The following is a 24,964-nucleotide window of genomic DNA, read 5'->3' on the forward strand; positions in this document are numbered from 1 at the left end:
TCACTTAAGATGCTGGACTCACACTTTTTCATTTGGGGCCAGCGCACTCCAGGCACTTTCTAATACAGCAAAAACACCCTGGCTGAATTTCCTATTCTCCACCAACACTTTGCTCTCATAGAACCTGCAGACATGGGCACGCGGACCCCAGCCTTTTCTCCTCTTCCTCTTCCTCCTCTTCCCCCCCTCTCACCTCCTCCTGTCCTGAGAATTTCATCTTACTACTTAGAGCGGTTTCAGGATTCCACTCAGAATATTACCAGCAAAGAGGCACAATGTACTATTATAACCAAAATGATTAGGCATATTGCTGGAATATTAAAGTTAAGTCACGTCTAAAGCAGTCACAAACACAGTGCTTCACCATTTGGAGATGCCCATGTGTCTCCCTGGTGAATGTGGCATTAATTAGTTATGCACAGTTATCCCCAGCAAAGAACAAGTTCATTCTAAGTTAGAGAATTTCGATTTTACAGCAGGTGTGTTATTTTGAGATTTTTATAAATAGTTCATGTGAGGATAAGCTGTATAATTTTACTTTATTTTTTTTTCCTGTTCAGTATAGTAGTGAGATACTGAGGGTACATGTACCAAAAAGCTACAATTACCGTCTACTAAGATAAGATAATAATTTTCAGACAAACTAATGTGGTATAAACATGCAATTTTGTGTTTATGGTTTATGAATCTTGCTTTAGTAATTACATGAGCCTACAGGGTAACTTGGTGGGGGATTTTTCCCTTCCTAACAACTTACTGTGTGACCTTGGGAATAACATGTATTTATTTCTGCATTTCTGGATCTATAAAACGGGCTCAACACTGTGGGGCTGGAGATAATGATTACACTATCGATGATTCTTTGTATCACATCGTCATATGTCTAAGGCTTAGGATGTACAGATGCATCTTTTTTGGAGGGTGGGGATAATTTATGGTGAATTTATCTTTGGTTTGTTATTATCTATCATCATTCCAGTGAAAACGAAATTTGTGCTGTTGTTTTGTCCACTAAGAAACTCAGAAGTGACCTAAGTCTAATCACAACACAAGAAACAATGGACACTGACTGATTTCTCTACCTGTGTTTTCCCTTCCTGATGATTTCATCGAGTTTCATTTATTTATATTCTTAACTTTGTCTCATTGCGTTTGTGTTTGAAACACTTCAAATGCTCTCCTCTGCAATGGGTGAGATATGAATAAATAATGAAAAAAGAGTGGTTTCCTTTGTCATCAGTATAATAGAGAGATGATCTAGGCTCATTCAGGTTTTCTAAAAAATTTATAAGCAACAGAGCTATAAAAAATGCATTAACCCTTTTGGTACAGTCTGGAATACAACCGTATTCTTTCTACAGACCAGAAAGCCAGGCACTGGCCAGGAAAGCCTTGAGCCAAACTGTCTTGCACACAGCTCAGTTTTTCTGAGTAGTACTATTGACATTGGGGGCCTCATGACTCTTTGTGTTGGGGGAGGGGGGGTCCTGTGCACTGTGGATCTTAAGCAGCATCCCTGGCCTCTACCTACTAGATTGCTGCTCCTGCTGAGACAACCCAAAACGTCTGCGAACATTCCAAACATCCCCCAAGAACCACCAGAGACATCTCTTTCTTTCTCCCTGACTCCAGGGCACCGAATGTTCCAGGAGGATACCTTAACAGGAAGAAACGGTAGCATTTCAGGGCTGCAGCCCACAGTACCACTGTTTCTTAGTGTTCACCAGCCCTCTTTGATTTTCACCTGGGAATGCCAAAGTCCATGCGCACAAAAACCAAACTGCCCACGGGGAACACGTTAACTTGCATTTCCTTGCAGAGGGGAAAGGAAAGCAAATGCACATTTTGGAAAATCCAATGGAAACGAGTCTTACTTCCAATTTCTTTGAACTTTTGCTTTCGACTCCACACCTAATTTTCTCTTCTCAGGCAAGGGTTCATAAACTTTGAAGTGCAAGGTGTCTTTGGGGAGGGCGGCAAGACCACCCCCCCTTCCAACCACGCCCCCCCCCTCCCCCAGCGAATTTTATGTTTGGAAACTTCGCGTCCCTCCATGGCCAGATTCAAGGGGCAAATGTGATCCAACCTCCTTAATAACCAGATGTTTGCAATCATCAGAAATACATCTTTGGCTGTAACCATTTCTCTGTTCTCCAGCATTCAGTCTCAAAGAGAATTTACATAACAACATGTGACATGTAGAATGCTTAAAGGCACCAACCATGACAGGACAAATTACATTCATTTCTCAATACTCTTTGCAAGGTGCTCCACTGCAGGCGCGCGCGGAATGCATGCTGGGGCGGGTTCCGGTGGGGCGGTCAAGACCAGCATGCGCTCGCAAACAGGAGGGGGCGGTGCGGGAGGCCCGCCGCCAGGGGGAGGCTGACCGACTTACCCGCCGTAGGCCGGGATCGGGGGCGGGGGCGCTGCGGCCCGGAAGGTGTTGTACACGGTGCGGCCGCGGCCTCGCAGGTGCGCCCCTCGGTAGGCGGCCGCGGCGGTGGCGGCTGGATACGGGAAGCCGGGCACTGCGGGGGCGGAAAGGAGAGAGCAGAGCAAAGGCTTTCAGAAGCACACCTGTTGTTGGGGGCGACGCGCCCCCCCCGCCAGGACCCTTCTCCCTGCAGGCGGAAGCTGGACACCTGCCCCCTGTCCAGGATCAGGCTCGTAAAGGGCGGGCAGCGGGGAGGAGGCCAAGGTCCGAGTCCAGGCAGGACGGGCTACTTAAGGAGGTGGTCCCTGTGCCCAAGAGAATACGGTAAATGACAAACATTTACAAAGACTTCTTAATAACGGGAAGCAAGCTCACTGCACAGAGTTCAAATTTTACAAAGGCAGACTGCAAGATGTATGTGCATTGTATTGTCAACATCTGTCTTCTGTCTGTACACACATGTATATTGTGTGTAATATTTATATGTGTGTGAGCATACAACATGCCTGAGTATGGTGTATACACACACGTGCGTGCATGTGAGTGACTATGCATGCCCGTGTTTATATTGTGTTGTATAATGCACACGTCTATGTGAACGTGTACTATGCGTACATATATGTTCAACTATGTATATAATTTTGTATACATATGCACACATATTTCAGTGTGTTCTTAGTTATCTCTGGTGCTGAACTGTGTGTGTGTTGTCTATTCACTGCTTTCCCCATCTTGTTTTTATTTATTTCCCACATTTTCCTTGATGTCCATCTATGGCTTGTTAAAATTTTTAAATTGCAATACAACGTTCCTACGGACACGTGCATGTATCGTAACTGTGCAAAACCTTTATGCTCCAAGAAACAAATGGTTACCAGTGACCCATCAGCCCCCAAACCACTTAACAGCTTTGAAGACACGTACAACAACCTTATATAACCACACAGAAGTCTGGGAATTCAACTCTTAAGAGGGTGTGAGCTGGGTTTTTCCTCCTTGGGGGAAAAATTCTCTGAGCAGGATGGCTTGCTGAGGAGTCATGAGGGAATGAAGCTTGAACCCAGAGACCCCTGATCTTCATTCTCTTGCCTGGGATGTCCTTCCTCCTGGGGGGTCTGCAAATTCTGAGACAATGCTCCCTCCGCCCCCCCACCCCCGGCTTCAGGAAACCACTTCTGCTGTTCCTACTTGTCTGCATCTCACAGGGCTCTTGCTACGCCGGGTGTGTTAACTTTTCTCTCTCCAAAGAACAGGCAAGCTCCTCTCGGCCTCTCCAGCACGTGCCTCCCCAAGTCGGCAGAAGCCCCCCGATCTTATTCACAGTGGGCTCTCAATATTGGACCCCTGAATGGATGCAGGGGTGGCTTCACTACAGCAACAAGTGGATGAAGTTGTAGGTTGTGGAGAGGCTACGTGATGGGCAGTTTCCAGTCAACCTCCCCCCACCCCACCCTTGTCCCCAGCTTCTTCTCCCATCTACCAGTCTCTAACAGAACAGGAGCTTTCCAGAGGGAGGGAGACACAGGTAAAACAGAGCAGGGCTGGAAGGATTTCCTCCTCTGTGCACTGTCCTCCCCTGCTCCCTCTCTCCTGGGACTTGTTCACGCGGTGTTTGTATGGACAGTGTCTTTGGGCGTGATATGAACATACAAGCTCAGGTCGTCCCACCACAAGGGAGGCTCTCAAAAGGAGATAATCAGTGCACACAGACCTCTCTCCAGGAGCTCATTTTGGGGGAACACCTAACTGCTCACAGGGTGTCCTGTTTCATGCTGTGTTGAAGTTGCCTCCACCTTATATCCAAACTGCCATGGAGGGGCTTCTCCCCTTCCTCCACCACATTCAGGAGCAGAAGCCCTCCATCCCATCTCTTCACTGGCTGTGGAGTCCTCGGACACTCTGTGTTCTAGTTATGCAGTGGGGGAGGGCAGGGGATGGGGAGACGAGGCCATGGCGTCTCCCACAAAAGCCCCAATTCCATACCATCTCGCAGAACTGCACAGACTAGACTAAAACCCTTGATTCCAACCTGAAGACTGGCTATCATCTGGAATTCTCTTCGTGTTCTCATGGATTCCACCATATCTTTCTCTCACGACGGAGGGCAAAATGCTGAGATCATAGAACCGAGTCAGAATGATTTTGTCTATTTGTGTTGGAAAAGACCATACAGGTTATTTTTAACTTTTTTTTTTTTTATTGCTGTGAAAGACAAATCGCACAGCTGTCCTTAATTCTCAGCTTGCCAGCCCCCAATGCACCCACATCTCCTGACTTGTGTTACAACTAATGTGCTTGAAATTATAGAGAGGTGTCAGTCTTAATGGGGAAAGCCAATAATTCCGAACACCATAAAAGCCCAGAAGTAATGAGATCTGAGACGTTTGCTTCCGGACTGGGGAGAAAATGGGCAAGCGCACAGCTTTGACTGCAAGTCTGTCTTGCTGCTCAAACATTAAGTTTTCATAGGAACGCCCTGCATTTTGAAATAAAGAAAATGAAAAATTCACAATCTGGCAGAGCAGCTGGCTGCCTGTGTGAGGAAACACGGTAATTATGCTGACCCATTCATTATCGCTGGCTACGGTGCACAGTGAGTGAGACCAGATCCCTCTCAGCGACAAGCAGGTTTTACAATAATTCTTGGAGGATTTAGATGTTGAGATACAACATGAAACAGAAGCTCGACAGCACGAGCCGCTGAGGATATAGAGCCAGGAGTTCATTTGGACCCCCTCTGCTGCAGGGGGAAGATGTCTCTGCCGATGCAGGATAAGGTAGCTACAGGTCTTAATGCAAGGCTTTGGGGGTTTCTCCAAGCAGGGCACACGAGAGGGATTCCTACTTTGTTAAAGGAACAGAGGAGGGAGAACACATCGACTCCTGGTTTAAAAATCACGTTTTTGGGAGGCCAAGTGCCCTGAGGCAAAATAAGGGGGTTCCACAGTTCATGCTTTGGACCAGAGGCTTCATGGAGGAAGTATGAGTCTCCCAGATGGAGGGTTTGCTCACCTCTCTCTTTTTTGTTACCAGTCTCAGGCTGCCAAGGGATCTCTTTACGAAGCCTCTAGTTAATCATCACGATTAATGAACATTTCCTTCCTCTTTCCTTTCTTACTTTCTTCCCTTCTTATTCTGGTCCTCCTTTCTGCCCCCTCTCTTCGTTCTCTTCCTTCTTTCCTTCCTTCCCTCCTTCCTTCTTTTATTTATGTTTTAATCTCCTTTGGAAGAAATCTGCCACAAAGCTCTCTAGGTCTACCAGCCATCAAGTGGCTTAGACTCTTGCTATTGCTAGAGTGTAAGTTCCATGAGGGCAGAGATCTCCCTATGTTCTGCTTATTGATTCAGAAGAGTGCCCAGAGCACAGAGCAGGTGCCTGGATACCCTTTGGAGGAGGTGAACCAATGTTAGTGTCCCTCCTTCGGGGACAGTAGAGGCACTCCCTCTTCACCTTCTGCCTTCCCTGACACTGCCCTCCACACAAAGTGTCCTGCCCGGGATTTGCACATACACAGTGGGCAAAGGCCACAATAGGATCTCAGCCATGATCCCTATACAAGTAAGTTCTACATCCATACTTTACAGGTGCTGCACTGGCCCAGGAATGGCAACCACGCTTGGGACACATGTGCTTCTGATTAAAAGGGAGAGGACTTAGATCAAAGTATTAAACTTGGAAGTCTTGCAAAACCTTCATTCATTGAAACTCGCTTTCACTGCTGTGCTGTGTCAGGAATGGGAGATCAGCTTCTTGTTCTGGAGAAAAGTGGAACTCAAATGCCACCCCCCCCCCCCAACCTCCAGACATGTGATACCCATTAAAAGGCCTGTGAGGTCAGGTTCCTTCCCTCACATAGCCCCAGACAGTCTCTCTGGCAACCTAACCAATCTCAGTCTCCAAGCACAATCAATGTATGCAACAAGTAACAACGGAAAATAACATTCCTTCTACTCCCTAACTTCTCTCATTTGTAGCTGAGCCTTCAGTATTTCACCTCATCTCCAATAGAGGAGTCTCCCCCCACCCTCCTGCAGCTGGTTTAGGACTCTCGAGTGGCTCTCTCCTTTTTCCTCTAAGACAAATGGTCAATTCCAAGACAAATCCAACAACAGCTGATTTGTCTGTTTGCTTTCCTACCAGGTGCATTGGCTTGGAGGTGCTGGGACATGGTTAAATGCATATTTGAAGCAATTACCCAGACAGATGATTCAGGCAGAGATTAAGCAACAGTGAAATGGCTTTATCCTTGAACCACATAGAAAGAAGACATCTCAATTATGTGCTGACTTTGGCACATGACACACCTATCGCTTGTTGAGTCAAAGTTATCACATTGTCTATCAATGCCCCAGTTTGGGAGTTTGGATCCAGTGAGTGGGTAATAAATGTTTAATAAATCTAACGCAAAATGCCAAATGGAAACTCACAATGTCCTCTCCATTTCTGGAACGGAGTAAATCATTGTTAATCAAAGCCGTAAACCTGTCACCCTGTCCCATGTTTGTAAAAGCCACTTTGTTAATTAAAGAACAATGTTAGAAAGAAAAGACACCAAATTATAGGCATTTCTAAACCCCTAATGCTGGAGTTTGATTTTTTTTCTAGTTGAACTTCCTTCCAGTTAATAAACATGTAAAGAGACCATCAATGGGCAACAATGGAAAGGATTCAGGTCGCTTTGTGGATACAGTATAAATCCTTAGCTGTTGGCATGAGGGAGACAAGGGAAGAGGGGAAAAAAAACACAGGTTCATTATACTGGAAAGGTTCCCTCTTAAACCTTATCCAGCATGAATCAAAGTGAAAAATCTGGTATCACTGCAACGAAAATTGGATTTAGCTCATAAGCTAAAAATGAGTTTCTCTCAAAGAAAACAGGGCAAGAGCTTTTGGAGCAAATACCAATTGCACATCTTGTTGACATATCAACATTCCTAGCCTACCCACTCCCAACCTTCAGCGAGATTTATACCCAGAGCATATTTTGGGGGAGGTTAGTGGAATAACGCTCTCAGTTCTTGGGCATGAGGAGTTGTATACCATGGAACTCAATGGAATGGAAACTTTAGGGATGTAACAAGAGTCATGCTGTGATGTGCTCGAGTATCAAGGCAAATCAACATTTTTAAACGGAAGATGTGTGGGTGTATCAACCAGGCAAATGGGCCATTTACCAAAGTGTCAACTGCTTACTGCCTCTCTCCCATCGAAGACACAGCCCCCACCTCCCACCTTCTCTGAGCTCTGCACTCTGTGTATTTACAGTGACAAACGTGTGTTCTCCCCCTCTGTCTCTTTCACGAATATGGTGCTTACCTTCGAAATAAACACAAATGAGATCATATCACCAGCCCAGAAATCCCCAAAGAAGAAACACAAAACCAGTGGAAAATACTTGAGGGTTATAAAGTGCATATTAAAGTTTTAGAGCTTTGGGAGAGATGGGAGCGTAGCAGATGCAAAAGCCAACAGGGGGTCAGATTCTGCATCAAAGCCATAAAAATATACAGCCGCCGTAATGGGCAATTATTCTTTGCATTTGTGCGCTGGTTTGAATTTGCATGAGGTTGCCAGATGCCCTGGAAAAGGTGTGCCATCAGAATGGAGAAGAGGGCTTTCTCTTTGTCCCTCTCTTCTCTCCCTTCGGACCAACATGCCACCTTTCCCCACCCTTTGAATGGTTTAAGACCGAGAGATGTCCGTGCTAATTTGGGGTTGAATTGTTCTGTGGGTAATTTATGCTAGGAAATGCTCACACAATTCTGGGGGTGCAGACATGCTTTCAACAGCAGGTTCACAGGTCTGCAGGATTACCCTTGGGGGGAACTCCTGTTCCATGTGTTGGACCGTAAATTAAGAAGTGGCATAGTAGGTAATATGCCGAGGTGAAATAAACAGCCAGCTATAGCTCAATTGTGGAGGCACAGCACTGTGTGATAAACATCACGTTGAATAGTCAAGAAAAAAAAAGGGATTCTTTTTTCCAAATGACAGAAGTGTTTGCTTATTTTTTCAAAACGGATCTCAAACAAAAGTACATCAAACTGGCTTAAGACAGAATTTATACGCAACTAGGTCACTATCTTTCAATGACATTAAATAGGGAATTTAATATGAAGGAACACATTTAGTTCTAGGTCAAAACAAAAATGGAAAGGCTCTCAATTTTGTCCAAATTCAGCAATTTCAAGGTTTGGGGAGAAAAAGGAGGTGTTCCACCCATTCAGTCACTTACAAAATGACCAGAATAGCCACTTAATTTGTTGGAATCTCTGATTCTCATATCTTGTCTATCTATCCCTGAAACACACATTTGGGATTGACTCTTGTTTCATTTCAAAATGCATGTTGATATTAAATACCGCTGTTTAGAAGTGAATAAATCCACATTTTGGACAAACAGTTCCTTACAGGACATCCTCATTTGAGATGCATTGAACAGGAAAACAAAAATTTCTAATTAATGTACAAGGCTAATCACCATTCCCCACATGGAAGAGTAATTTTTCACTGTTCATTTGCTGGGTTTAATCTCAAAACTGACATAACAGGAACGCAATGTCCTATAAATCTCCGCTCATTTGTTTCTTTAATATCCATATTCCATTGAACTACAGCTGCTTGTTGCCGCAGTCTATTACAACTTGCAAAAGTGTCGATAAAAATATTATGAAAGGCAAGATGTGTTTCTTCCTTGCTGCGCGTGCCATTTATTTGGGAAAAAGACAATAAATGGCTTGCGGATTGTCCCCCCAGCCTGCTGCTTGGTGGGTGATTAGTGATTAATTACCTGGCAGCAAATTGACATGGCACGAGGAAATTGACACAGCCCTGATTAATTAACTTTTTATGGGTGGTAGTTACTCACAAAACATTGTGCACCATAATTGAATCTCTTTACACGGCATCATGGTACAAAAGTTTTAGTCAGGTCCAAATTAGCCAGAAGTTTCTAGGCTGTTCTAGGTCTGATTAGGATGTGTCGAAGGAGCTGGCAAGAACTTGAACTTGGAGAGAAAAAGGACATTAGCTGGAGGGAGAAAAGACAGTGCCACTGGACGGGCTGGACTGCCCGAGCTAAACGTATTGACCTAAATCTTTACTGTCTGAGGTTGCAATGCCGACTTTTCTGCCAGCCTCCCGTGGTCGCTGCTTCTCAGGGGCTTCTGCAGATTCTCTTTCCTTTGTCCTTTCCCATGGTTGACTTGATCCCCTCACTCAAATGTTTGCTCCAATGTCACTTCCTCCCCTAAGAGCTTCTCCCCAGTTCTTCAATGTCTCCCAGCTGCTGCTACTGTCACTATCCTTTTCTCTCCCCTTCACTCATCCGCCTCTTACCACCTCACTGGATGGCATCTCTCCATTGGGATGTCTTAAGGACTTATTTTGGTCAATGCTGTGACTCTGGAAACTATAGGATTAGCTGGCCTCGGGTAATTACTGAAATGTTTACTGAGAATCTTGTAAGACGGGCTCAGAATGCCATAATAGTTCAGCCACAGAGGGAAAATGGGGGACGGTCCTCGAACCTGTAAGAATGCTGCTCATGAGTGGTGCCTATTCTAAGAGAAAGTCTGGCTTAGTGAGAACATTACTGTCGAGGGACTCAACCTCACTTGAGAGAAGTCCAGACAATGCTAACTAGAAAAGTGCAAGCAAAGCCGTGATTACAGTTGACAAAAGTACAACGTCCCATCCTCCATGATCAGACAGAGGAGATTCAACTGTAGGCTCTATCAGCTTCTATTTACTAACACTAGCTAACTGCCAGACCCAAAGGTTAACTCACTAAATCTTTGCGAAAACACACATGCCGGGTGCAACTCCTACCTTCACTGTCCCGGGGAAAACAGGAAGATGGAGAACAGCTCAGAAACCAATGCTCTGCACCCAAACAGCTGGACATTAGAGCCCAAGGTCTTATCTATTGTACAACAAGGCAACTAGGCAGCTGGGATCAAGGCATCCCATGTTGGCCCTGGGCAAAAACTTTGCACTCCCACTCTCTCCGTGCCCCCTAGGGGCTTCTCAGTGTTTATTTCCCTCCTACAGCCTGTACAAGGGTTTCATCGTCTCCCTGTATCCGTACCACGGCCAAGAAAACCGGCCCCAATTCGTCATGGACCGAGTTAATTTGCAGGGGAATCTGTTGACAAGCCTCCCTGAGACCTCAATATGCTCCTTGTTGGGGGCAGAGGGTGGCAGTAGGGGGAGGGCAGGTGCCATTTCTTCTGTTCTATATTTATGTTCTGAGATTTCAAGACACCTGGAAGGGCTTTGCTCCTTTTCTGCTAATTGGATACAGGCCACAGGGATCACTACTGATTTATGTTCCCGATAAGAGTCCAAGGCAAGCTGTTTTCCTTCTCCAGTGGGGTTTTGCTCCACATCTGGATGGGAGCCAGGGGAGCCACACACAATCCAAAAATATTGGGGAAATGGACTCTTCCAGTGATGGGAAGCTGTGATATGCGAGTGTGGTATTATATCCACAAACCTAACTACTATCAAAACAATGAGCTCCTTTGACTAACTTCAACAAGAAATTTTCTCCACGATTTGAGAGCTTTGAATAAAAAACTTGCATAATATTTGGGAGTATTCCACTTGTTTTCTAAATATAAGCAATGTATTAATATTATTATCACTCATAACTCTGTTAGAAACAGTCTCTTCCTTAGAAAAGAAATACACAGGTCGCCTAGCAATAAAAAACAAAGGAAACTAAATGCAATGAACACACAGAGATGATTTACTCTGAGCAGTGAATCTGGTGTTCCCAACGCAGAAATGCTTCCCAAATTAAAAACAAATTCAAAAAGCGGCAACAACAACAAAAAACCCCACACACAGTGCTCACGTGAATATTCTTTCATCGTTAGGTCTTTGAACAAGGACAGCAGCCTTCGTTTTAACTAATTGCCACATTATTCCCGCTTACCTCCCGAAGTTAGCTGTTGTCTCTTTTCTCCTGGGTTACAAATGGTCTGATTAATCCAACAGACATGTGTGGTGAATGCCATGGCTGCCGAATGCTCAGAGATAGGCTTTTACTGTGCAGAAGACGTATTTGTGATCTGTCTACTCACAGGTATTGACAATACCCCCCCGGGCAGGATTTCTGTAACATTTCATTCAGCAAAACGAGAATGAATCTCAATCTTGGGAGGCTTTAACTTGGCGGGACCGCAGAAGGCATTTGCAGAGGTGCTTTCTGTCATTTGAAGGAACACGGGAGACAAAGCCGTGAGATGCTGAGATCTATTTTAATTTGGATGAAGCAATTTGCCATAATCTGTTCGTTTGACAAAGCCTGTACCGGTGTCAATTTAGCTTTTATCAAGCAGCCAGAGGAAAAAAAGGCAAATAATTTATATAAATAATTACCTTATCGAGTGCGGATACACAGCAAAGTTTCAATTGTTAAATCATTCATGATCTGGCTAACAGGTGGCTGAAACAGCAAGCTCGGAGAATTGCCTCTCCAGGTAGGAAACAAGGCAAGTGAGATAAATTAGCTTCAGAGGCTGGATGGGTTTCCCATGGTTCTCTGGGGCTGCTGCAGCTCCTGAACATGAAACTCTCAGAGCGGGGTTGGCAGTGGTGCACAGGATGGGTACTAGATGCAAACGCACCGGTCACTTCACTTCCATCCTGTATCTATCGCTGTGGGTACAGATGGTCGGCGCTGGGGCCATCTGATTTTGAGAGTCAGCTACCACACTTGGAAGGCTGAATCCCAATCCTTTGAGCCACTCCCCACACAAACCTTGAGGACAGATGTCATCCGGACCTATGGATCATGTGCCCAAGCTGGAACCCACCCCAAACTCCCATCTATAAGAGACCAAAGGAGAACCATTCAGAAATAGGCTGTCCAGTCACTAGGTTAATATGAACATTCCCAACTAGCTTAAAAGTCCCAAGAAGATGCCTTCTATGAAAGAAAGGCAAAGGGTAGACATCTGTTTGAGGAGCAGTCTGAATGGCTCTTTACACGAGGGTGCTCACAAGTGGGTAGGTATTGATGAGTGTGTTCCTGGTAATCAGCCTTGGCCACAGTCACACCACTAGTATACCATGACAATGGACACCCAACTCTGCCTGAAACCAGGTCTTGTCACTGAATACATTGTTGCTTAAGAATTCTGTAAAACCAGTACTAAGGATGAGGGTTTGCCAACAATAATGAACCTTTGGGAAATGCCTCTTCAACCCTAGTAGCAATTACCAAGGGTGGGTATGATATATATCCTCGGACAGGTGTGCCCATAGAAGTGGTTCTGGTATGTTTGTTTTTCTATAACAAGCAATTAGGCATGAAGATCCTATACTGCGTGCAAAAACAAACAAACAAACAAACAACCCAAGGAGACAGATTGAAAATATGTAGTGTGTTATTTGGTCCTAAAAACTGCACTTTGTAAACACTCCTCTCCCCAATTCTCCAGAAGCAATAAAATAGCTTCTGGCATGACAGTACTTTTACATCAATGAAAACATGATTTAAGAAAATGGTGTTTTTGGAGTGAAGCAGGTGTTTACATTACCGTGTTCAAATGAGCTGGGCAAGGCTCTTTTCCCTTCCATGGAGGCAAGCTCAGCTTCCCATCCTGACTCTCTGCACTGCACTGGGAAATGTGCTCTTTGAGGAGAAATAAGGCAAGGGGAGGAGGGGGCCACTTCTGTGGTTGGGCACATTTTGGTGCAAGAAGCACCAAGAACCACCGCCCCCCCCCCCCCCCCCCGTGCTTGAATTACACGTCACTGGATGTTCTTACTCCCACTTCTAAGCTGTTCACTCCCAGCCGTGCAGACTTTGAGCTGACTTGGCTCAGTTTACAAAGCTGGGTCCCCTAGGAACACACACCTGCTACATTACATCAAGTGGTCCCCTTTATGGTCCAGGAATCAAACAGGATCTTATTTTTGGCCCCTGAAATGTTCAGGTTCGGTCTGAACTCAGAATAGCTTTTCCCCCCCCCCATTTTAAATCCACGTTAGTTTGAGAAAGCAAATGAAGTCCAGATGAGTGCTCAAAAAATTATTTTTTCTAAAATAAGGTTCTCAGCCCATTGAAGGATTTCTCTCTCATCCCCACCAAGGGCTACAGGAAGGTAGGCATGGCCCCAGAGTTAAACGCGGGAGCTGCACCAGGCAGTTTGTTGGTCTTACAAAAATGTGAGCATTAAAAAGTACTTTCTGTCAAGGCTGTCATAGGACTTGGGGTTTCTAGGGAGCTCCCCCAGAACAACTGCCTCACTGCCTTTCAGAAACATCTCGTCTCGGCCTCGTTCTCTGCCTGTGTACACACTGGAATCCCAGGGCAACGTAGTTTATTGTTTTAATATCTGTCTAACACAAAGCAAACCATCCTCTAGTGACTCCTTATCTGTCATATGTACTTCTGTGAAAGAAATATCAAGACAAATAAGATGTTTGGGGGCACACCACGGGATGGTAGTTTTTGCAATTGGCAGCCTTTTGCAGAAGCGAGACCCCCATCTGCAAAAGACTAAAGCCACTATTCTGCATTGAGATTAATAACCAAAGTGCCAGGAGAGCTAGACGGCAGCCGCCTGAAATGTGGCTGCTTCTTTGCAGATTCTTTCCTGTAAACAACTGAGGATGTTCAACTAGTGGGCTCTCCCACCCCCCCTGGAAATTGTTCTTTTTTTTTGGTTTTGTTTTAAAGGGACAAAACAGTAACAACAAAGTGGTCTAGGTCAGGAGCTAACCCTGTTGGGGCAGTAGTGGGGCATGGATTGAAAATACAACTAAACCTGTTGAGGAAACCGGTGTCCAGGTGAAATAACTACATTAACATAGGAGCTAGCAAAAACCTGTTAAAAACAAGCTGTTGGGGCGCCTGGGTGGCGCAGTCGGTTAAGCGTCCGACTTCAGCCAGGTCACGATCTCGCGGTCTGTGAGTTCGAGCCCCGCGTCAGGCTCTGGGCTGATGGCTCGGAGCCTGGAGCCTGTTTCCAATTCTGTGTGTTTCCCTCTCTCTCTGCCCCTCCCCTGCTCATGCTCTGTCTCTCTCTGTCCCAAAAATAAATAAAAAAAAAAATTAAAAAAAAAAAAAAAAAAAAACAAAAAAAAAAAAAAAACAAAAAACAAGCTGTTCATGAATCAGAGCTGTGCCGAACCGTGGGAAGGCAGGGCTGATGGAACAAGGCAGAGGAGACGGTGCTTCAGCCATGGAGAGGCTGACTCTGGGATTTGGAAGGCAGAGGTGGCAGGTGGCAGCTGGCAGCTGTGGACAGTCACAGTTCACTAAGTCAGGACCTGTGCTGTGACTGAGGCGACAGGCAGGGCACGGCACATTAGGTGTCTCAAAATCTCCACGTCCCTGGGTTCAATGAGGGAAATAGGATCTTAGCAGGCAAGTATGTCTATGTATAGTGCTGGATGATGGTGAAACAGCAATATTTAACGGACCAAGAGGCACCAAAAAGCTATGTGAACAATGGATAAGTCTCCCATCAGGTGTGGTCCCCAAATAACCCTGTAATTTGTTTGCAATTCTGAGACATTAGCATTACGTATCTATTATCTGTCTTGCCCACTAGAATGCAGCACTCGAGAGGCTGACTTAGGGACGCCTTGCTCATGGAGTATTTATAGTGCCTGGAACTGTACCTGAAATACAGAAATAACTTGATAAAGACCATCAAAGAACTGATAAATGAGTGAAGAATAGAAGGGATCATTTCAGAGAGATGATGACAGAGGGGACACAGGTATGTTGTCATCATAATGCTGAGCCACAGATGTCGAAGAAGCAAGGCACTGATTCCGGATTAGAAGGAGCCACTCCAGAGCACCTGTTCAACCAGAAGTTGTGGGAGGAGCCAGAAACAGCCCAGGCAAATGATGAGGCATCCTAAGTTAATGGAGTCTCACCATGTATCCCAGGGAAACTGAGGCAGGTCTTGGAGAAAGCCAACAGCACCAAAAGCCAACAGCAGGTCTTGGAGAAAGCCAACAGCATCAAATCCACCTTTGTTTGTTGATGGTTATGAGGGCAAAACTAAGTCAATCCATGATCTAGACTGAATTCATGTATGTATCTTACTGTGATGTGTACCAAGAGAAGGGTATTCTGTTTATGTGCCTACTTTCCACTATTGGTTTTAAACTGTGATAGAATGGCAAAAATGCAAAAAGCTCAAGGGGGTACACACTGAAAAGAAGGTTCCTTTTTCTCTCCCTCCCCAAGTCCTGGTGTCCTGCCCTTTCAGGTAAGAATGTTAGCCTAACAAAGGGGTTGGTAAACTACGGGGCCCTCGAGGGCCACACAGGGCCCCAAGACAGCCTGGTCAATAAAGGGTTAATGGAAGCACAGCCAGACCTATTCATCTATGTACCGTCTGTGGCTACTTTCAAGCTATAGATAGAGTTGAGTACTTGCCAAGAGAAAGCAGACTGCCCATAAGGCTGGAAATATTTACTCTCTGGCCTTTGGAAGAATAATTTTGCCAACCCTGGCCAGATGCATCAGACGGGAAAGAAATGTCTCTGTAGCAACCCAGGGATGGGAAAAAGGAAGCACAAGGTTGGCCTGAATGCTGAAGCTGGACAGCTGCCTAGAAGCTGCACTTGACCACTCCCTTCTCAGACATTTCCAGGAGGGAAGCATGTGGCCTCTTCCATCCCCCACCCCGAACGCGTGGGTAAATTTAGACACTAGTTAAGATGGAAGGCTTGGGGTGGAGTTAGGCTGGGTTTGAAGGTGATCTGGTTGGGGCATCTTAAACAAATTTCTCAATCCTTCTAATCCTAAATTTTCTCAAACGAAAAGGGACATAAAAATCACATTGATTTCATAGTTTTCTTGTGAGGATTAAAGGAGAAGGTTCATGTGAAGAGCTTAGCTGAATGCCTGACATATAGTAACTGCAAAGTAACTCTTACTCAATATTAGTATTGTTACTATTATTTTTTTATTATTAGTTCAGGGCTGGAACAAGGTTAGAGTCAGTTAGGTGCTCATCTTGGTGCAAAATATAAGGGGAGGTGGCTCCAGTAATCAGGATAAATCATATTTCACTGTAATTTTTTTAAAAATTAAATTTTTATTAAAAAAATCCATGATGAAAAGACTCTCAAACTTTAAAAAAAGATGTGCTATCCTGAGCATATGGGACCCTAAGGTTAAAAAAAAAATCAATAATACTCATCTTGCCTTCATGGAAAATTTTGATATTTTGCTCATCGTTGATTTTTTCCATTAACTTCAACTTTTAAAAATATTGCATTAGAATATTATTTATCTTGGCTACTGAGTTTTTTTGGCTGAAGTGAGTCCCTCTCTTGTGTCACCCTCATCCCGGCTCAGATTATTCTTCCTTTTAAGTGATTCCTCTAGAAAATATTAGGAAAGACCTTTCCAGAGCCCCACAAAGCTGAGATAGTAGAGACAGAGAAAGAACACGTGGGTTTTTAAACCAGTATGTCAGTATCACAGTGACCTGTACGTGTACTTTCCATCAACTGTGCTCAGTCTAATGACATTTTCTGTGTTGGGCAGAAGAAAGAGGAAGCCATAAATTAATTTAGGCTGTTACTTTAATTACAGAAACCAATGGAAGTTCTATCAATTACTTAAAAGTAGAAGAGAGCAGGCCTGATTTATGTATGTTTCTGCCACTTAAATCATTGCTTTATGAATTCCACACAATTACTTCCATAAAATCTGCAATCAATACATCAATTAAAACCATGCTACCACCGCTTGCCCTTGAGTTTCATAAAAGTGAATAAACGAGGAAGTGATTTTGCATTTTGATAACATTTAGCATCCTGAGACTGTGGTATCAGATTCTGCCTCCCCCACCTCCCCACTATGGTCAGGTGTAAAAATTTCAGGGGGAGTTAACAGTCATCCAGTCATCTTCCTTTTCCTTTAGGATTTGTTCCTCATATGGATCTAAAGTTCATCTGTGGTTTCCATGTCACTGTGCGAAAATGCACTTGTTTGCATTGATAAGCATATGGAACCACCGGCAGATTGAGGCTGGAAAATGTTTCTCTGACTGTTGACAAATAAAACTGTATCTCTGGTACTTGCTATGGACCAAATAGTATCCACCCCTCCACCTCCCCCCAAAAAGTTGTATGTTGAAGGTCTAATTCCCAAAGTGATGCTATTTAGGGAGGAGACCTTTGGTTGGTAATTAGGTTGAGATAAAATCATGAGGTGGGGCCCTCATGAAGGGATCAGTGTCCTTATAATAAGCGACACCTGAGGGCTTGCTCTCTCTGCCGTGTAAGGACATAGCGAAAAGGTGAACATTCATGAGCCAGAAAGAGAAGGGTCATCAGGAATGACCCTTGCTAGGACCCTGATCTCACATTTTCAGCCTCAAAAACTACGACAAAATAAATTTCTGTTGTCTAAGCTCCCCCAGTCTACAGTATTTGGTTATGGCAGCCTGAGAAAAGTAGTAAGAGTGCCGAACAATACCCACACCGGACCCGGATTTTGTGACCTAAAGTGGGATCTAAAGCCGGTAGAAGATGATACCGACATAGTTGCCCATGTATTTAATAATGTATAGTGGAACCTAAGCAAGATCCAATGCCCCAAAACGGAAATATGTTTGCAATACCTGGGCGATTCCTAGGTTATTCTCCCTGATGAATAATTCTCTCTCAATGGGAATTACAGATAAAATCAGAAGAACCCAGAAGAGAAAGGGGCAGATACATACTGGAAATCCACAAGAGGTAATGTCCACGGGATGATTAATGTGGTGAATCTGATGCTCCTCATGAGGAGAAAGGCAAATGGAAACAAGAATAAACTGAGAGGTGATTTTTCACCCAACCAGTTTTCAACATTAAAAAGAGCACAGGTGGAGCCAAGATGGTGGAACACAATGGAAGTTTTTTGTTTTTTTTTTTGCTTCTTGCATCCATGAAATACAGCAAGATCAACACTAAACCATCCTGCACGCCTAGAACACTGATTTGAGGATTAACACAACAATCTGCACAACCTGAACCACAGAACTCAGCAGGTACATGGCACGGAGAGGTGAGCTGGGGGAGAGAGAAGCCGGCAGAGGGCAGGGAGCTATTTTGTTTGCACAGAGAGGCCAGAGACAGGGAAGAATTTGGGAAAAGCACCTCCCCGCCGCGCAAAAAAAAAAAAAAAAAAAGCAGCTGGAGAGACAGGAAAAGTGGAAACAGCCGCAGGGACTGAACTAAAAACGGAGGGAGGAGAAAGGAGAGGGTTTAAATTCCGTTAAGACTCTGTAAACGGGGAGCGCAGAGTCTGAAACTCCTCGCCTCCATACCTGGCGGTGCTCTGGTGGGAAGGGTGAAACCTGGGGCCGGATGCGTGTTGTGATTTTGCATGATCCCTCCAACGCTGCCGCTACACGAGATCGCGTGAACCTTCCTTGGGGCGGGCTGGCACCCAGCCGCAGTCTCAGCAGAGTCCCGCCAACGTTCCCGGGTGAGACCGGCACCCGGCCATTGCTCGGGGAGACCCTCCCGCAGAGGATCTGAGCGGGTCCGAGAGGCGGTCCCTCAGAAGTGAGGCGTCGGGAAACACAGCCGCGACGGAAATAAAACTCAGGAGGGAGGTGCCGCCCAGCAACCTGACGGCTTGCTCACGGACAGTGTAAAAGCGGGAGCGGAGGAAGCCCGAGACAAAGGACGGGAGCGTGATTGCTGGTCAGGAGAGCACCTACACTGCTACACTGGGTAGTTGCGCGACGCCATGCTCACTATTCCTGCGCATGCGCATACACACCTACAAGCAGCACAATACTCCACCCCGGTAAGTTGGGCAGCGCCATCTAGTGGAGAACGGAGCCGTTGCACTAAGCCCCGCCCAACCAGGCCAACCTCGTTCTTCAGGAACACAGGTCTCTCTGCCTGCTTTAGTGTACTGACTATAAAGTGCTTCATAGTTTGACTTCTAGGGGAAACCGAAGTAATTTCAATCGTATTTCAGTCTGTTTGCTGGTCCATCTATTCGATTTCCTTTTTTTTTCATTTCGTTTTCTTGAATACAGAGAGAAAAGATTTATTTTTATTTTCAATTCTTATTAAAAATATTTTTCTTTGTTTTCTATTATATTTTTTTACTTTGTTGTAAATTTTTCAAATTCTATTTTACTTCCATCATTTCACTTTATTCTATTTCATTGTATTCATTTTTTCAAATTTTCCAACGTTTTCCTCCCCCCCTTTAATCTATCAAGCTCCTTTCAATAACCAGACCAAAACACACCTAGAATCTATCATCATTTATTTGATTTGTGTGTGTGTTGTTTTTAATTTTTTAATTTTAACTTTTTTTTTTTACCTTATCAATTCCTTTTCTTCCTTCAGAATGATGAAATGAGGGAATTCACACCAAAAGAAAGAGCAAAAAGAAATGACAGCCAGGGACTTAATCAACACGGATACAAGCAAGATGTCTAAACCAGAATTTAGAATCACGATAATAAGAATACTAGCTAGTGTCGAAAAGAGATTAGAATCTTTCTCTGCAGAGATAAAAGAAGTAAAAACTAGTCAGGATGAAATAAAAAATTCTATAACTGAGCTGCAATCTCAAATGGATGCCACAGTGGCAAGGATGGATGAGGCAGAACAGCCTCTCCTTATGGAGAATAATGAAGCAGAAAAAAAGAGAGAAACTAAGGCAAAAGAGCATGATTTAAGAATTAGAGAAATCAGTGACTAATTAAAAAGGAACAACATCAGAATCACAGGGGGTCCCAGAAGATGAAGACACAAAAATGGGTACAAGGCTTATGTGAGAAAATCATACTGGAAAACTTTCCTAACCTGGGGAAAGACACAGACATCACAGTCCAGGAAGCACAGAGGACTCCCGTAAGATTCAACAAAAAACAACCATCAGTAAGGCATAGCATTGTCAAATTCACAACATACTCAGGCAAGGAAAGAATCATGAAAGCAGCAAGGGAAAAAAAGTCCTTAACCTACAAGGGAAGACATATCAGGTTTGCAGCAGACCTATCCACAGAAGCTTGGCAGGTCAGAAAGGAGTGGCAGGATATATTCAATGAACTGAATTGAAAAATATGAAGCCAATAATTCTTTATACAGCAAGGCCGTCATTCAAAATAGAAAGAGAGAGGGGCACCTGTGTGGCTCAGTCGATAAACATCCAAATTCAGCTCAGGTCATGATCTCGTGGTTCATGAGTTCTGGCCCCGCATCGGGCTCTGTGCTGACAGCTCAGAGCCTGGAGCCTGCTTCAGATTCTGTGTCTCCCTCTCTCTCTGCTCCTCTCCCACTCACACTCTGTCTCGCTCTCAAAAATAAACAAACATTTTTAAAAAATTAAAAAAAAAACAAAATAGAAGGAGAGATTAAAAGTTTCCCAGACAAACAAAAATTAAAGGAGTTCGTGACCACTAAACCAGTCCTGCAAGAAATTTTAGGGGGACTCTCTGAGAGGGGAGACAAGATTACAGAAATACATACATACATACATAAACATATAAATACGTAAATACCAAAAGCAACAGAATAGCAAGAACCAGGGAACACCAACAGAAACTCCAACTCTACAAGAAACATAATGAAAATAAACTCCTATCTTTCAGTACTCACTCTAAAAGTCAATGGACTAAATCCTCCAATCAAAAGACATATGGTAACAGAATGGATAAGAAAACAAGATCCATCTATATGCTGTTTACAAGAGACCCACTTGAGACCTAAAGACACCTTCAGATTGACAGTAAGGGGATGGAGAACCACCTACCATGCTAATGGTTGACAAAAAAAAGCTGGCATAGCCATACTTATATCAGACAATTGAGACTTTAAAATAAAGACTATAACAAGAGATGAAGAAGGGCCTTATATCATAATTAAGGGGTCTATCCACCAAGAAGACCTAACAATTGTAACCATTTATGCTCCAAATGTGAAAACACCCAAATATATAAATCAATTAATCACAAATATAAAGAAACTCATTGATAATAATACCATAATAGTAGGGGACTTCAACACCCCACAGATCATCTAATCAGGAAATGATGGCTTTGAATGACACCCTGGACCAGAGGGACTTAACAGATATATTCAGAATATTTTATCCTAAAGCAGCAGAATATACATTCTTCTCCAGTGCACATGGAACATTCTCCAGAATAGATCACATACTAGGACACAAATCAGCCCTCCACAGGTACAAAAAGATCAAGATCATACCGTGCATATTTTCAGACCACAACACTATGAAACTCAAAATCAACCCCAAGAAAAAATTTGGAAAGGTAACAAATACTTGGAGACCGAAGAGCATTCTACTAAAGAATGAATGGGCTAACAAGAAGTTACAGAGGAAATTAAAAAGTACATGGAAGTCAATGAAAATGATAACACCACAGCCCAAAACCTCTGGGATGCAGCAAAGGTGGTCATAAGGGAGGGAAGTAAATAGCAATCTAGGCCTTCCTTAAGAAGGGAGAAAGGTCTCAGATACACAACCTAACCCTACACCTTAAAGAAGTGGAAAAAGAACAGCAAATAAAACCCAAAACCAGCAGAAGACAGGGAATAATAAAGATTAGAGCAGAAATCAATGCAACTGAAGCCAAAAAAACCACAGTAGAACAGATCAATGAAACGAGAAGCTGGTTCTTTTAAAGTATCAAAATGGATAAACCACTAGCCAGTTGGATAAAGGGGGAAAAAAGGAAAGGACCCAAAGAAGTAAAATCAAGAATGAAAAAGGAGAGATCACAACCAACACACCAGAAATAAAAACAATAAGAGAATATTATGAGCAATTATACACCAATGGGATGGGCAATCAGGAAGAAATGGACAAATTCCTAGAAACATATACGCTACAAAAACTGAAACAGGAAGAAACAGAAAATTTGAACAGACCCATAACCAGTAAAGAAATCGAATTAGTAATCAAAAATCTCCCCAAAAACAAGAGTCCAGGGTCAGATGGCTTTCCAGGAGAATTCTACCAAACATTTAAGGAAGAGTTAACACCTATTCTCTTGAAGCTGTCCCAAAAAATAGAAATGGAAGGAAAACTTCCAAACTCTTTCTATGAAGCCAGCATTACCTTGATTCCAAAACCAGACCCCACTAAAATGGAGAGCTATAGACTAATTTCCCTGATAAACATGGATGCAAAAATGAACAAGATATTGGCCAACCAGATCCAACAATACATTAAAAATATTATTCACCACGACCAAGTGGGGTTTATACCTGGGATGCAGGGCTGGTTCAATATCTGCAAAACAATGTGATTCATCACATCAATAAAAGAAAGGAGAAGAACCACATGATCCTCTCAATAGATGCAGAGAAAGCATTTGACAAAATATAGCACCCTTTCTTGATAAAAACTCTCAAGAATGTAGAGACAGAAGAATCATACCTTGAGATAATAAAAGCTATATACGAGAGACCCAATGCTAATGTCATCGTCAATGGGGAAAAACCGAGAGCTTTCCCCCTAAGGTCAAGAACAAGACAGGGATGTCCACTCTTGCCACTGTTATTCAATATATTATTGGAAGTCTTAGCCTCTTCAATCAGACAACACAAAGAAATAAAAGGCATCCAAATCGACCAGGAGGAGGTCAAACTTTCACTCTTTGCAGATGACATAATACTCTATATGGAAAACCCAACAGATTCCATCAAAAAACTCTTGGAACTGATCCATGAATTCAGCAATGTGGCAGGATATAAAATCAATGCACAGAAATCGATTGCATTCCTATACACCAACAATGAAGCAACAGAAAAAGAAATTAAGGAATTGATCCCATTTACAATTGCACAAAAAACCATGAAATACCTAGGAATAAATCTAACCAAAGAGGTGAAAAATCTATACACTGAAAACTATAGAAAGCTTATGAAAGAAATTGAAGGAGACACACACACAAAAAGGAAAAATATTTCATGCTCCTGGATAGGAAGAACAAATATTGTTAAAATGTCAATACTACCCAAAGCAATCTACATATTCAATGCAATCCCTATCAAAATAACACCAGCATTCTTCACAGAACTACAACAAACATTCCTAAAATTTGTATGGAACCAGAAAAGACCCTGAATAGCCAAAGCAATCCTGAAAAAGAAAACCAAAGCAGGAGGCATCACAATCCCAGACTTCAAGCTGTATTACAAAGATGTAATCAGCAAGACAATACGGTACTGGCAGAAGAACAGACACTCAGATCAATGGAACAGAATAGAGAACCCAGAAATGGACCCACAAACATATGGCCAACCAATCTTTGAAAAAGCAGGAAAGAATACCCAATCAAATAAAGACAGTCTCTTCAGCAAGTGGTGCTGGGGAAACTGGACAGCAACATGCAGAAGAATGAACCTGGACCACTTTCTTACACCATACACAAAAATAAACTCAAACTGGATGAAAGACCTAAATGTAAGACAAAACGGCATCAAAATCCTCGAGGAGAAAGCAGGCAAAATTCTCTTTGATCTTGGCCGCAGCAACTTCTTAACATGTCTCCTGAGACAAGGGAAACAAAAGCAAAAATGAACTACTGGGACCTCATCAAAATAAAAAGCTTCTGCACAGAGAAGGAAACAATCAGCAAAACTAAAAGGCAACCGACAGAATGAGAGAAGATATTTTCAAATGATGTATCAGATAAAGGGTTAGTATCCGATATCTATAATGAACTTATCAAACTCAACACCCAAAAAACAAATAATCCAGTGAAGAAATGGGCAAAAGACATGAATAGACACTTCTCCAAAGAAGACATCCAGATGGCCAACTGACACATGAAAAAAATGCTCAACGTCACTCATCATCAGGGAAATACAAATCAAAACCACAATAAGATACCACCTTACACCTGTCAGAATGGCTCACATTAACAACGCAGGCAACAACAGATGTTGGCGAGGATGTGGAGAAAGAGGATCTCTTTTGCGTTGTTGGTGGGAATGCAAGCTGGTACAGCCACTCTGGGAAACAGTATGGAGGTTCCTCAAAAAGCCAAAAATAGAACTACCCTACAACCCAGCAATGACACTACTAGGTATTTATCCAAGGGATGCAGGTGTGCTGTTTTGAAAGGACACACGCACCCCAATGTTTATAGCAGCACTATCAACAATAGCCAAAGTATGGAAAGAGCCCAAATGTCCATCGATGATGAATGGATAAAGAAGATGTGGTATATGGGGCACCTGGGTGGCTCAGTCGGTTGAGTGCCTGACTTTGGCTGAGGTCATGATCTCGTGGTGAGTTCAAGCCCCACATCAGGCTCTGTGCTGACAGCTCAGAGCCCGGAGCCTCCTTCAGATTCTGTGTCTCCTCCTTTTTCTGCCCCTACCCCTCCTCTCTCTCTCTCATTCTCTCTCTCTCTCAAAAATAAATAAATATTAAAAAAAATTTTTAAAAAGAAGACGTGGTATATATATATATATATATATATATATATATATATATACACAATGGAGTATTACTTGGCAATCAAAAAGAATGAAATCTTGCCATT

General features: G+C 43.4%; 1 protein-coding gene across 19 annotated transcripts in view; it reads right to left on the reverse strand.

Annotated features, from left to right (window-relative positions):
- The window catches only part of RBFOX1 (RNA binding fox-1 homolog 1), a 1,461,670-nt gene that overhangs the window by 52,944 nt on the left and 1,383,762 nt on the right, over positions 1-24,964 (reverse strand). For all 19 annotated transcript variants that reach the window (XM_042921406.1, XM_042921400.1, XM_042921398.1 and 16 more), the window contains one exon: positions 2,399-2,531. In XM_042921406.1, the coding sequence (XP_042777340.1) occupies positions 2,399-2,531 (133 nt within the window). The remainder of the gene's footprint in view (positions 1-2,398; positions 2,532-24,964) is intronic.

This window comes from Panthera leo, chromosome E3 (assembly GCF_018350215.1).
Source record: "Panthera leo isolate Ple1 chromosome E3, P.leo_Ple1_pat1.1, whole genome shotgun sequence".
NCBI lineage: Eukaryota > Metazoa > Chordata > Mammalia > Carnivora > Felidae > Panthera > Panthera leo.